This window comes from Oncorhynchus kisutch, linkage group LG4 (assembly GCF_002021735.2).
Source record: "Oncorhynchus kisutch isolate 150728-3 linkage group LG4, Okis_V2, whole genome shotgun sequence".
NCBI lineage: Eukaryota > Metazoa > Chordata > Actinopteri > Salmoniformes > Salmonidae > Oncorhynchus > Oncorhynchus kisutch.
This window is the reverse complement of record NC_034177.2, coordinates 30713494-30727865: the sequence shown is the minus strand read 5'-3', so window position 1 is coordinate 30727865 and position 14372 is coordinate 30713494. Positions and strand designations below refer to the sequence as shown.

Genomic DNA, 14372 nt, shown 5'->3' with positions numbered 1-14372 from the left:
ATGGCAACTACTCGGCCTCTGACCGCAAGGCACTACAGAGGATAGTGCGTATGGCCCAGTACATCACTGGGGGCAAGCTTCCTGCCATCCAGGACCTCTATACCAGGCAGTGTCAGAGGAAGGCCCTAAAAATCCAGCCACCCTACTCATAGACTGTTCTCTCTGCTAGTGCACGGAACCCCCAAGCCATAAGACTCCTGAACAGCTAATCAAATGGCTACCCAGACTATTTGCATTGCCCCCCCCGCCCCCTTTTACGCTGCTGCTATTTTTGAGTTTATTATCAATGCATAGTCACTTTAATAACTCTATCTACATGTACAGTGCCTTGCGAAAGTATTCGGCCCCCTTGAACTTTGCGACCTTTTGCCACATTTCAGGCTTCAAACATAAAGATATAAAACTGTATTTTTTTTGTGAAGAATCAACAACAAGTGGGATACAATCATGAAGTGGAATGACATTTATTGGATATTTCAAACTTTTTTAACAAATCAAAAACGGAAAAATTGGGCGTGCAAAATTATTCAGCCCCTTTACTTTCAGTGCAGCAAACTCTCTCCAGAAGTTCAGTGAGGATCTCTGAATGATCCAATGTTGACCTAAATGACTAATGATGATAAATACAATCCACCTGTGTGTAATCAAGTCTCCGTATAAATGCACCTGCACTTTCGATAGTCTCAGAGGTCCGTTAAAAGGGCAGAGAGCATCATGAAGAACAAGGAACACACCAGGCAGGTCCGAGATACTGTTGTGAAGAAGTTTAAAGCCGGATTTGGATACAAAAAGATTTCCCAAGCTTTAAACATCCCAAGGAGCACTGTGCAAGCGATAATATTGAAATGGAAGGCCACTGCAAATCTACCAAGACCTGGCCGTCCCTCTAAACTTTCAGCTCATACAAGCAGAAGACTGATCAGAGATGCAGCCAAGAGGCCCATGATCACTCTGGATGAACTGCAGAGATCTACAGCTGAGGTGGGAGACTGTCCATAGGACAACAATCAGTCGTATATTGCACAAATCTGGCCTTTATGGAAGAGTGGCAAGAAGAAAGCCATTTCTTAAAGATATCCATAAAAAGTGTTGTTTAAAGTTTGCCACGAGCCACCTGGGAGACACACCAAACATGTGGAAGAAGGTGCTCTGGTCAGATGAAACCAAAATTTAACTTTTTGGTTTAAAAGCAACACAGCTCATCACCCTGAACACACCATCCCCACTGTCAAACATGGTGGTGGCAGCATAATGGTTTGGGCCTGCTTTTCTTCAGCAGGGACAGGGAAGATGGTTAAAATTGATGGGAAGATGGATGGAGCCAAATACAGGACCATTCTGGAAGAAAACCTGATGGAGTCTGCAAAAGACCTGAGACTGGGACGGAGATTTGTCTTCCAACAAGACAATGATCCAAAACATAAAGCAAAATCTACAATGGAATGGTTCAAAAATAAACATATCCAGGTGTTAGAATGGCCAAGTCAAAGTCCAGACCTGAATCCAATCGAGAATCTGTGGAAAGAACTGAAAACTGCTGTTCACAAATGCTCTCCATCCAACCTCACTGAGCTCGAGCTGTTTTGCAAGGAGGAATGGGAAAAAATGTCAGTCTCTCGATGTGCAAAACTGATAGAGACATACCCCAAGCGACTTACAGCTGTAATCGCAGCAAAAGGTGGCGCTACAAAGTATTAACTTAAGGGGGCTGAATAATTTTGCACGCCCAATTTTTCCGTTTTTGATTTGTTAAAAAAGTTTGAAATATCCAATAAATGTCGTTCCACTTCATGATTGTGTCCCACTTGTTGTTGATTCTTCACAAAAAAATACAGTTTTATATCTTTATGTTTGAAGCCTGAAATGTGGCAAAAGGTCGCAAAATTCAAGGGGGCCGAATACTTTCGCAAGGCACTGTACATAACATATTACCTCAATTACCTCGACTAACCGGTGCCCCCGCACATTTGCTCTGTTCCGGTAGCCCCTGTATATAGTCTCGCTATTGTTATTTTACTGTCGCTTTGTAATTATTTGTTACTTTTATTTCTTATTTGTTACATATCTATTTTTTACTTAACACATATTTTTCTTAAAATTGCATTGTTGGTTAAGGGCTTTTAAGTAAGCATGTCACTCTAAGATCTACACTTGTTGTACTCAGCACATGTGACAAATAAAGTTTGATTTGTCAATTATATCCTCCCTGGAATATGGTGAGGTTTGTTAGATGTTTATTTTTTGGGGGTTTCAAGGTGAACTGAGCACATATTTTCAACCACTCTGTAACAACTACATGACCCAAAGCACAGAGCACTCTCTTCATTCAACCACTTTGCATGGAAAATCTGATGTGACATGGCAAGAGCATCTATCTATTTCCCTGGCTTCAAGAGAGACCCTCTTTGGTTAGAAACCACAGCCAGCAGGCAATCCATAGACAGAAAACAGTCTCATATGGTTCTATCTCAATAAGGCAATCTGCTGTGCTCTGAAGTAATACTACAGTAATTGGTGTGGATATAGGATCAGGGTGTGGTACCTCTATGGCCCGCTGCCTCCCTGGCTTTAGCCTGGCTGCGCTGCTCGGGGCCCGTAGGGGCTAGACCGTCCACCTCCTGAAAGATACTGCTCTGCTTGCCCCACACATGGTGAATCTGCATGGCAGCCTCTCGCTCTGCTACCAGGTCCAAATCCTGCTGAGCCAGATGGGCCCGCAGCTGCCTGATCTCAAACTGAGGGAGGGAGGGAGAGAGAGAGAGAGAGAAAGAGAGAGAGAGAGAGAGAGAGAGAGAGAGAGAGAGAGAGAGAGAGAGAGAGAGAGAGAGAGAGAGAGTGAGAGATGCATACAGTACATGTGTTATCCTTACACAGAAACACCTGAATAACCTTTAAGAGCTCTGGCTCTCATATCCATCCACCATGCTAAAGGCCACCCACTGTACTTAATCAAATAGCTACACACCTGGTCTCTAGCTTAACTGTGTTGGCTTTATTGACAAACCCTGGGTTGTGTCACACTGATCTTTGAACACATACATTACATACAGTGCCTTGCGAAAGTATTCGGCCCCCTTGAACTTTGCGACCTTTTGCCACATTTCAGGCTTCAAACATAAAGATAGAAAACTGTATTTTTTTGTGAAGAATTAACAACAAGTGGGACACAATCATGAAGTGGAACGACATTTATTGGATATTTCAAACTTTTTTAACAAATCAAAAACGGAAAAATTGGGCGTGCAAAATTATTCAGCCCCCTTAAGTTAATACTTTGTAGCGCCACCTTTTGCTGCGATTACAGCTGTAAGTCGCTTGGGGTATGTCTTTATCAGTTTTGCACATCGAGAGACTGAAACCTCAGACTGGGTCAAATGTTGACCTTCCGACAGCACAATAAGCACAAATCCAAGACAACCCAGGAGTGGCTTCGGGGACAAGTCTCTGAATGTCCTTGAGTGGCCCAGACAGAACCCGGACTTGAACCAGATCTAACATCTCTGGAGAGCCCTGAAAATAGATGATCAGCGACGCTCCACATCCAACCTAACCTGAGCTTGAGAGGATCTGCAGAGAAGAATGGGAGAAACTCCCCAAATACAGGTGTGCCAAGCTTGTAGCGTCATACCCAAGAAGACTCAATGCTGTAATAGCTGCCAAAGGTGCTTCAACAAAGTACTGAGTAAAGGGTCTGAATACTTAAGTAAATGTGTTTTTTTAATTTTTTAATTTTTTTAATACATTTGCTAAAATTTCTACAAAACTGTTTTTGCTTTGTGATTATGGGGTATTGTGTGTAGATTGATGAGGGGGAAAACACAATTTAATCTATTTTAGAATAAGGCTGTAACTAACAAAATGTGGAAAAAGTCAAAGGGTCTGAATACTTTTCAAATGCACCGAATGCCCTCTTCAGTCAAGCTTTGCTATATTACATATGTGTACAAATGTGTCTGGATCCTTTTTCTGAATGTAAACGCCAGGATGGGAATAACAGGAACGTTGTGAAACATTTACTGAATACAGGACCTGATACTAGCTCCTCCTAAGGATACGTAATGTATTTATGTGTTCAAGGGTCAGTGTGACCCTACTGGATTTGAATGTGTTTTGTTTTCTCAAATCTATACAAAAGGTATTGGAAATGAACGTCTTTTCATTCTTGGCAAGTTGCTGCCTTCTGCTGGTTGAAGATGTGTATGACAGGCAGGGTCAGTATGTAGGAGGTGTGTGAACATACTGCCTGCTCCTGGCAGATCTGGGTGAGTCTCTCCAGCTGCTCCTCCCTGACAGCCTTGGCCTTCTCATACTGCTGGATCTCCATCTCCATCTCCACCTTCACCTGCAGCACGTAGGCTGGGACAGAACACAGGACAGACTGCTATGTAGGGGTAAAATCATTCACACTGATACAACTTTATTTTATATATCTGTAGTAGGCCCCATTTGATTTGAGGCTTTGAGGTAGCCTACGTTTGCTCCATTTGGTGGGTGTGGCAGAGTGTGGCTTGAAGCAATGACTGACGTATTTGAAGGGCAGTGGTGCATTTTGAACCCACAACCCAACCCCTCCCTATATTTTCAACTGGTCGTTCAGAAAGGTACCATTTCCGTTTAATTATACGTTGCATTACACTTTATCGTACTGAACGCAGCCCTGGTGACTTTTCTACTGCAAAATAATTAAAATACAATTATGGTGATACCCCCTTCCCCCCCCAAATATTTTGCCTAACAACATATTGCTCCATATTATCAGGATGGTGTGTTATTTAACAATAAGCAATATCACCTGTAGCCCAACTGATGCAGCATAGTGGCTATAAATACATAGGTTGAAGCATGGGGTTAACCGAATGTATTTGTGCTAATCATTAGCTGAACACAGAACCACCACAAGAGGGCGTAACATTCTTGTAAAATAATCCATTTAGAGTCAGTACAACGTGTGTATCTGTAGCAGATTATGTATGTATTTGTCATTGTGTTGTAAAGCAAGTATTAATTGCAGTTTGTAATAAGCATGGCAAAAAATGCTCTGTAAAGCTCAGTAAAAAGCAGGTTGGGATGATGATGTCATCCATAGTGGTGGAGCTGCAAAAATATTGTTGCTGCATCTCTCCAACCTGACAGTAAAGGACATGATACAGAGGAAACTGCACCCAATGCCTCCTCCACTCCCTGTGGCCCTCCCAGCCTCACCGTCGATTATCCTCTTGATCCTCCAGATGCGCAGGGTGATGATGAGGCCAATGGCGTCCCAGGGGCTGCTGGGGCCGTTGGCCACCGTTGAGGCCACCATGGGGGCCAGCGACAGCACTATGACTGCACCATCAAACACCTACACACACACACACACGCACATGCACACACAAGCATGCACACACACAGACAGGAACACACCACACACACAAACAAAGAATATTAGTGTCACGTTCTGACCCTAGTTCTTGTGTTATTTCTTTGTTTTAGTTGGTCAGGACGTGAGTTGGGTGGGTATTCTATGTTTTGTGATTCTAGGTTGGGTTTCTTGTTTGGCCTGATATGGTTCTCAATCAGAGGCAGGTGTTAGTCATTGTCTCTGATTGGGAACCATATTTAGGTAGCCTGTTTTCTGTTGGGGTTTGTGGGTGGTTGTTTTCAGTCTTGTGTGACTGCACCAGATAGAACTGTTTCGGTTGTCACTTTGTTGTTTTGTGTTTTTGAAGTGTTCAGTTTTCCATTAAAAAGAAGAACACTAACCACGCTGCGCTTTGGTCCTCTCTATCTCCAGACGACAACCATTACAGAACCTCCCACCAAAAAAGGACAGAGCAGCGTGGTAACAGGCAGCGGTAGCAGGAGCAGCGCAAGAAGGAGGAATGGACATTGGAGGACGAGTTGGACGGCAAAGGACCCTGGGCAGAGCCAGGGGAATATCGCCACCCCAAAGCAGAGCTGGAGGCAGCAAAAGCAGAGAGGCAGCATTATGAGAAGCAAACATGGCAGAGCGGCTGGAAGCCCGAGAGGCAGCCCCAAAAATTTATTGGGGGGGCACACAGGGAGTGTGGCGAAGCCAGGTAGGAGACCTGTGCCAACTTCCCGTGCTTACCGTAAGGAGCCAAGGATGAAATCAGAGCAGTCGGCGAAGTTGAGGTGTGAGTCTGAGAATGTTGACGAGTTATTGGACAAATTGGAGGAGAGTGAATGGAGGGGAGATTATGAGACATTCGAGGAGTTGTTGATAAAATTGGAGGAGAGTGAAGAGAGAGAGCTGTTGGTTTGGCGTAGTATGCATGGCATTCACCCTGACGAGCGTGTTAGCTGTCTGATGCCACGTGTCAGTTCCTAATACTCATCCCGAGATGTGTTAAAGTTCCGGAACAATTGATGCCGGCTATACACACCAGGTCTCCAGAGTACCTTCACAACCCGGGGTGTTCTGTTCCTACTCCCCGCACTCCTCCAGAGGTGCGTGTTCCCAGTCCGGTACCACCAGTTCCGGCATTACGCACCAGGCCGCCAGTGCGCCTTCAGAGCCCAGTACTCCCTGTTCCTGCTCCTCGCACTCGCCCTGAGGTGCGTGTCCGCAGCCCGGTACCACCAGTGCCGGCACCACGCACCAGGCCTACAGTGCGCCTCGTCTGTCCAGAGCCGCCAGAGTCTCCCGTCTTTCCTGAGCCGCCAGAGTCTCCCGTCTGTCCTGAGCCGCCAGAGCCGCCAGAGCCGCCAGTCTGTCCTGAGCCGCCAGAGCCGCCAGCCAACCAGGAGCTGCCAGAGCCCCCAGCCAGCCAGGAGCTGCCAGAGCCGCCAGCCAGCTAGGAGCTGCCAGAGCCGCCAGCCAGCCAGGAGCTGCCAGAGCCGCCAGCCAGCCAGGATCTGCCAGAGCCGCCAGTCAGCCGGAGGTGCCCTTCAGTCTGGAGCTGCCCCTCAGTCCGGAGCTGCCCCTCAGTCCTGAGCTACCTCTCAGTCCTGAGCTACCTCTCAGTCCTGAGCTACCCCTCAATCCTGAGCTACCTCTCAGTCCTGAGCTACCCCTCAGTCCTGAGCTGCCCCTCAGTCCTGAGCTGCCCCTCAGTCCTGAGCTGCCCCTCAGTCCTGAGCTGCCCCTCAGTCCTGAGCTGCCCCTCAGTCCTGAGCTGCCCCTCAGTTCTGAGCTGTCCCTCAGTCCTGAGCTGCCCCTCAGTCCAGAGGAGTTTGTTCAGTCCAGAGGCGTCCTTCAGTCCAGAAGCGTCCTTCAGTCCAGAGGTGTCCCTCAGTCCTGTAGGCCCATTTATTAGGGTTCCCAGGCCATAGTCGGCGGCGAGGGTCGCCGTTCCTAGGAGTCCACAGAAGCGGACTAAGACTATGGTGGAGTGGGGTCCACGTCCAGCGCCAGAGCCGCCACCGCGGACAGATGCCCACCCAGACCCTCCCCTATAGGTTCAGGTTTTGCGGCCGGAGTCCGCACCTTGGGGGGGTACTGTCACGTTCTGACCCTAGTTCTTGTGTTATTTCTTTGTTTTAGTTGGTCAGGACGTGAGTTGGGTGGGTAATTCTATGTTTTGTGTTTCTAGGTTGGGTTTCTTGTTTGGCCTGATATGGTTCTCAATCAGAGGCAGGTGTTAGTCATTGTCTCTAATTGGGAACCATATTTAGGTAGCCTGTTTTCTGTTGGGGTTTGTGGGTGGTTGTTTTCAGTCTTTGTGTGTCTGCACCAGATAGAACTGTTTCGGTTGTCACTTTTGTTGTTTTGTAATCTGAAGTGTTCAGTTTTTGATTATTATGAAATTAAGATGAACACTAACCACGCTGCGCTTTGGTCCTCTCCTTCTTCCACCCAAGACAACCGTTACAATTAGCAAGCAGACAATGGAGACATCCTTTTTTTGAAAAATATGTGAATGAAAAAACATGAACATCTCCCAGTGTCAGTGAGTGTTCCAATACAGTTCGTTCCTCCAGGTCTGTGGGTGGTTTCCAGGCTGAGGTCTGACATTGGGAGAATGACATTGCAGTGGAAGTGGTGGGGTGTTCAGAGCCCCACCTCAGGACTAATGGCCCTCCAGGGAGCTTACCTCCACTTTGTTCTCAATGTAATCCCAGATCCCCAGCACCACAATCCTGAACACCGTCTGAGAGAGGGAGGGAAAGAAAGAGGGGGAGGTAGGGAAAAAAGGGAGATGGAGAGAACCATAGTGATATAATTCATTTAATCCTTTAGATGTAAACATCCCCCTAAAAACATTAATGTCTCAGAAAAAGTGAATTTCATGTGATTCAGTTTTCTTTCATCTATCCACAGTTAATTCATCAATGACATTATATTAATCCAGTTCACTACCACAGCGGTCGGATTTCATCCAAACAATTAGAGATGCACACAGCACCCTGCACTAGCTAGAGCTGACTCAGCAGGGGCTGCAGAAAGCTACTGCACTACTCTCCTTTCTTTTCCTCGATTTTTCCATGTTTCTCTTATTTTTCTTTTCTTTTCACAGATTCAGGGTTTCACCTGAGATGAAGCTGCCCTGCCACATCCAATAGTTACATGAACTAAAGGTTAGCTTTCATTGATAACTAAAACACATCTCTCGATCAAATGGAGCAGCAGACTGATGAACAGAGAATAACTAAGATAAGTGCTGCTATCTCTGAGGAAACGGTAATCAATACGATTTACCTGAGTCTCTAATGTTAGTTCAAATCTACGGTGCAGCGGAAAAGCTCTATCTGCATTTGAACTAAAGTGATTGTGTTGAGGATTGACACAATATATCAAGAGGAACCAACACTCATAGCAAGTTGTGAAGGACAAATGGTATTGGAATGAGTGAAAGAGAGGAGGCTGTAATGCAGTGAACAAACATGAGCAAAAGAAATAGCTACTGTTCTTACATTTGACAGATTTTTCTCCTGTCCATTGACAAAATGTGTAGAATTACTGGAAGTTAGCTGTTTTCCCTTTTTTTTTATTTTTATGAATACATTACTTGCTGGATCTCACGAAACCCTAATAAGTCGATAATGTGTTGATGGGGGTGAGGGCAGGCTTTAATAGGGTGTTGTAATCAGGATACACCACTGCACCTCTCTAGCTCACCTTTGTCTCATACTGCACACTATAGCATTAAATCAACCCTTGGCTGCATCAGCTGTAAGTGAGCCTGCTGCCACAGTGGGGGAGAGAGAAGGGAGAGGGGCTCACCTCAGCAAAGAACACAGACAGAATGACCAGGCTGATCCAGTGGGGGAGAGAGAAGGGAGAGGGGCTCACCTCAGCAAAGAACACAGACAGAATGACCAGGCTGATCCAGTGGGGGAGAGAGAAGGGAGAGGGGCTCACCTCAGCAAAGAACACAGACAGAATGACCAGGCTGATCCAGTGGGGGAGAGAGAAGGGAGAGGGGCTCACCTCAGCAAAGAACACAGACAGAATGACCAGGCTGATCCAGTGGGGGAGAGAGAAGGGAGAGGGGCTCACCTCAGCAAAGAACACAGACAGAATGACCAGGCTGATCCAGTGGGGGAGAGAGAAGGGAGAGGGGCTCACCTCAGCAAAGAACACAGACAGAATGACCAGGTTGATCCAGTGGGGGAGAGAGAAGGGAGAGGGGCTCACCTCAGCAAAGAACACAGACAGAATGACCAGGCTGATCCAGTGGGGGAGAGAGAAGGGAGAGGGGCTCACCTCAGCAAAGAACACAGACAGAATGACCAGGCTGATCCAGTGGATAATGCTGGCAAACAGCAACGCGTTGTTAACTATGAAGACAGCACAGAATAGACAACATTTAGAGATTCATTTAGAGGTTCAGATACTTTGTTAAATACTGGAGACGGACACACAATCACAGACATACAGGCAAGGACACATACATTCACACGCACGCGCATATGCACAGGTTTGTCTGAATGCCTGTCTATTCATCCGCCTAATTGTGGCCAGCATCATACTGCATTTGGCTGTCAACTACAGCATTCCTCTTCCTCTTCACACGCCACCTCCCTTCCCATCTGTCTTTGTTTGCTGTGTTCACTGATCTGTCCATCAGTCCATTCATCTTCCTCTATCCCTCCCTCTCTCCGTACATTCACCCAGCAGACAGACAACCTTAATCACCACATTCATTTATCCCTCCCTCCCAACTGTCCCGTCTTTTAAATCTGCCTCCAGGGACTTGTAAAGACTTGAATGCATTAAAATACATCCACATTGACATGATGGAGGCCCTACAGTATCATCCTTCATAGAGCTTGTGACACCATAGAGGTGATGACTCCTGACCTTATCCCCATGATAGATGAGGACACCTCCCTCCCCAGAGCCAGAGGATGTAGATGAGGTCATCTCCATGTGAGATGGGTCACAGTGGCATTAGACCACCTGACACAGTGCTTACTAATGAGGCTGATATCATAGAGAGGAGAGATCACAGCCCCAGGTCCTGGACCTGTCACTCCATTATACTGTTTTTATAGAGAGGAGAGATCACAGCCCCAGGTCCTGGACCTGTCACTGCATTATACTGTTTTTATAGAGAGGAGAGATCACAGCCCCAGGTCCTGGACCTGTCACTGCATTATACTGTTTTTATAGAGAGGAGAGATCACAGCCCCAGGTCCTGGACCTGTCACTGCATTATACTGTTTTTATAGAGAGGAGAGATCACAGCCCCAGGTCCTGGACCCGTCACTGCCATTGCATTATCAAACAGTATATTATCTACATCCATAACAGCAGATGTGCATTATTGTACAGTATATTCCAACATACTATACCACAGCTGTTTTGTATGTCTTAACTTCAATAGGGGTCAAATCACATTTTGTGTATCTTCCATCACAATCTTTGTGACAGTTTAAGTTGCAGAAGTCTATCACAAGTTAGCCCTTTTAAATTGTCATTGCATGAAAACAAATCCAGAAGATCCATGTTCTAATACAGAGACAGTTCCAGGGTCACTCACACTGCAGGAGCTTGGTGTCGATGAGCAGCTCCAGACACAGCAGCACCACCACCAGGATGACACAGGCCACCACGAAACAGTTAAAGCCAGCGCTCAGCAGACACACCTGCCACGGGGCTGCCCTCCGCCCACAGCACGGCTTCAGCCAGTTAGACCTGACACCAGAGAGACAGAGAGGAGGGGGTGGAATGCAGAGACAAAGGAGAATGTCATTAAATGCAAATCAGAGAAGGACATGTATTCAAATTTATTAGTTCTCTTTCAAACCTCTATGTCAGGGACCGCCAACAGGCGGCCCGTGGGCCAAAACCGGCTTGCAAGTGATTTTCTTTGCTCCCTCGAAGTTTTTCGTTAAAAAAATGACTTCTTAGGTTTAAAAAAAACATTAAAATTGTCAGGAATTCAGCAAAAAATGTGTTTAATTTAGGAAGTCTGTTCCCAAGTGTTCCCACTCATTAAAAAAAGACATCTGTGATCATGCCTCAATGTAATCAAGATATGAAATTATTGCTAGTTTCAAATGCAATCTCTTATTGGGCTTTGTTGTAGTCAATTTGCAGTGTTCAAATTATAATTATGTTCTGCCCTTCTGGCAATCTGCTTCAACATGATTTAAATATTGAAAAAAAATTGAAAACAACATAACACAATATGAAGTCCTATGGGGCAGAGACTTACAAGCATTACAAACAACACTGGGTGTGAATACGGTGGGAACATGTGGGTCTGAGCACCTGTGATTTCATTAATATACGTGGAAATGTATGTAAATGTTAAGTGGACTATTGTTTTTGTCTATGTATGTTTGTTTTAAACAAACATTACAAAAAAAGAATCGGCCAGAGGCTGAATCTAGTTGCCTACCTCTGCTCTATGACAGACAGTACAGTACAGTGGAGTCGTTGAGAAGTGCTTTATACTTGGTGTTATACTCTGAGACACCATAGGACACAGTTCCAATCAGGCACAAATACCACAATATTACACATCCAAACACACATATTACTGATTTGTGACAATGTTTGTCTGAGCATTTGTTGAATTGACCAACTAAAGTTGAATCTAAACTCAAACAACAGTGTGAAGAATTAGTGCTCTAGAATCACACAGCACTTGTGTTTGCCTTGTGGCACCACTCACCACATGGTCATATTTACTCAGTTTCACAAACAAGATGTATTTGGCAGTTTTGAGAGCTGAGCAGTATGTTGAAGCCATAGAACTCAAACTTTTTATGATCTCTTTAATTAGAGATATAAAGATATTTCCAAACCAGATCTCTGTGCTCAGTGTGCCTCATCCCTCTGGGAGCAGACTGTTGTGTTGTGTTCCAGCCACCTTCATGCTGGCTGTGTGACCTCATCTTGTGGCTCTCAGAGGGTTTCAGTGGGGCTGTATCCACACCATCTGGAGGCCACAGACCTCCTCCTCATCTCTCCTCATTCACAGCCAAAAATATGATTGCCTCCAGGATGATGATGGCTTCATCTGATTTCAATGACAATATTCATACACTACTGGGTTTTTCTTTTTCTCTCTCTTCTGACAGGTGGAGTAGGTGGTAACAGGGTGTGGGTCGGATCTGTAATATAACCTTTACATCTCATGTCAGCTATTCATGCACACTGCCATCCATTCCCCAGTGATCTGACAGTAGGTTCCAGTGATCCCCCTCCCTCTAAAATCTAAACGGCCATGCATTTCCATCAGTGTGCAGATAAGAGTGGCATTTCCCAGGTGAGTTAGGCCTTTGTCTGGATACATTGTGTCTACCTTAAATCCATCCTCTCCTCCGGGTCCCTCCTACCAGACGCTAGGCCGGAGACAGGCTCCCAGAGATTTATGGTCAATAAAAAATGGCAGATCTGTGCGAGGCAGACAGGGCTTTCCCTCCCTGTCACTACTCTGTATTTTACACAGACAAAACTACTCTGATATTTCTAGTGAGAGAGCTTCTTAGGGGCAGACAGTGAAAGATGCATGTCCTCTAAAAAACAGCACTTTGTCATTGTCACCTGTCCCCGAGTGAAGAAATCCCATTGCCAATGTCCGTCTTTTAGCACAAGAGAAGAAGAAAGATTCTACTTCCAGGCTTCAGGACAGAACAGACAAACAGACAGAGAGGCAGTTATTTTTGAAGGCACTGGGGCTGTGCAGAGAGGGGTAGAGAGAGAAAAGAGAGAGGGGGAAGGGGAGCCAGAGCAAGAGAGTGAGAGAGGCCCAGTGAGATGAGCCAGTTTGCGGCTACAGCTGGACCTCCGGTGGAGGACTGGATATCCTGTCCACCTGGTGCCAAGATTAGCAGAGGGGCTGGGGGCTGGAGCAGGGCCATGCTGTGTCAATGAGAACTCCCAGGGGCTAACTGGCACACGCTGCTACCCACTGCACCACTGCCTGTCACTCTGATCCAAGCCATGCCAACAGATTAGGAGCTCAACACTGGAGGTAACAGGGAATTAGAGGAGGCTTCTATGTGATAGCAGAAAATACATTCATTGGCCAGTAGGGACAGTATCCCACGTTACATGTGTGACTCAATGCTGCAAGACTGTTTTGAGAATACTGATTGAAATATGTTTCAATCAGGACCCATCCATCAAATATTGAGGAATATACATTGTCAGTCACAGGTATCAGTAGGAAATGTGTTGATGTTTTACCCACAATAACAATACGGACATTCTGTACCCCAACCAAAAACCCTAGATGAACGGAGAACACCTATGTGAGAATGTTGTTCATTGACTACAGTTCAGCATTTAACACTATTGTTCCCTTCAAGCCTGACAACAAGCTCAGAGCCCTGGGTCTGGACACCAATTTCTGCAACTGGATTGTGGACTTCCTGATGGGCAGACCACAGGCTTTGAGGATTGGCAACAGCAACTCCTCCACACTGACTCTTAACACAGGGGACCCTCAGGGGTGTGTCCTCAGCCCTCTGCTGAACTCCCTGTTCACCTACGACTGTATTCCTTTGCACGACTCTCCATCAACTCCATCATCAAGTTTGCTGACAACATAATGGTTGTAGGACTGATAACCAACAAGGACACGTCAGCCTATAGGGAGGAGGTAAGTGAACTGGCAATGTAGTGCCAGGACAACAACCTCTTCCTCAACATCAGCAAAATAAAGGAGTTGATTGTTGACTTCTGGAAGTAGATGAGGGAACACACCCCGAGCCACATCAACTGGACTGCAGTAGAGAGAGTCACATCACCGAGGACTTATCATGGACCAACAACACCACCACTCTCGTCAAGAGGGTGCAACAGCGTCTCTACTTCCTAAGGCAGCTAAAGAAATTTGGCATGCTACCCCGGGTCCTCTCCAAATACTACCACCATCGAAAGCATCCTGACCGGGTTGCATCACGGTCTGGTATGGGAATTTCCAGGCCCAGGTGAAGATGGCCCAGTACATCACTGGGACCGTGCTCCC

General features: G+C 46.1%; 1 protein-coding gene across 1 annotated transcript in view; it reads right to left on the bottom strand.

Annotated features, from left to right (window-relative positions):
• Nucleotides 1–14372, bottom strand: part of LOC109888661 (transmembrane protein 266) — a 67664-nt gene that overhangs the window by 4568 nt on the left and 48724 nt on the right. The window contains exons 4-9 of the mRNA XM_020479824.2: nt 10929–11083; nt 9650–9723; nt 8037–8093; nt 5203–5341; nt 4241–4356; nt 2543–2735 (exon numbers count right to left, since the gene is read on the bottom strand). Of these exons, the coding sequence (XP_020335413.1) occupies nt 2543–2735; nt 4241–4356; nt 5203–5341; nt 8037–8093; nt 9650–9723; nt 10929–11083 (734 nt within the window). The remainder of the gene's footprint in view (nt 1–2542; nt 2736–4240; nt 4357–5202; nt 5342–8036; nt 8094–9649; nt 9724–10928; nt 11084–14372) is intronic.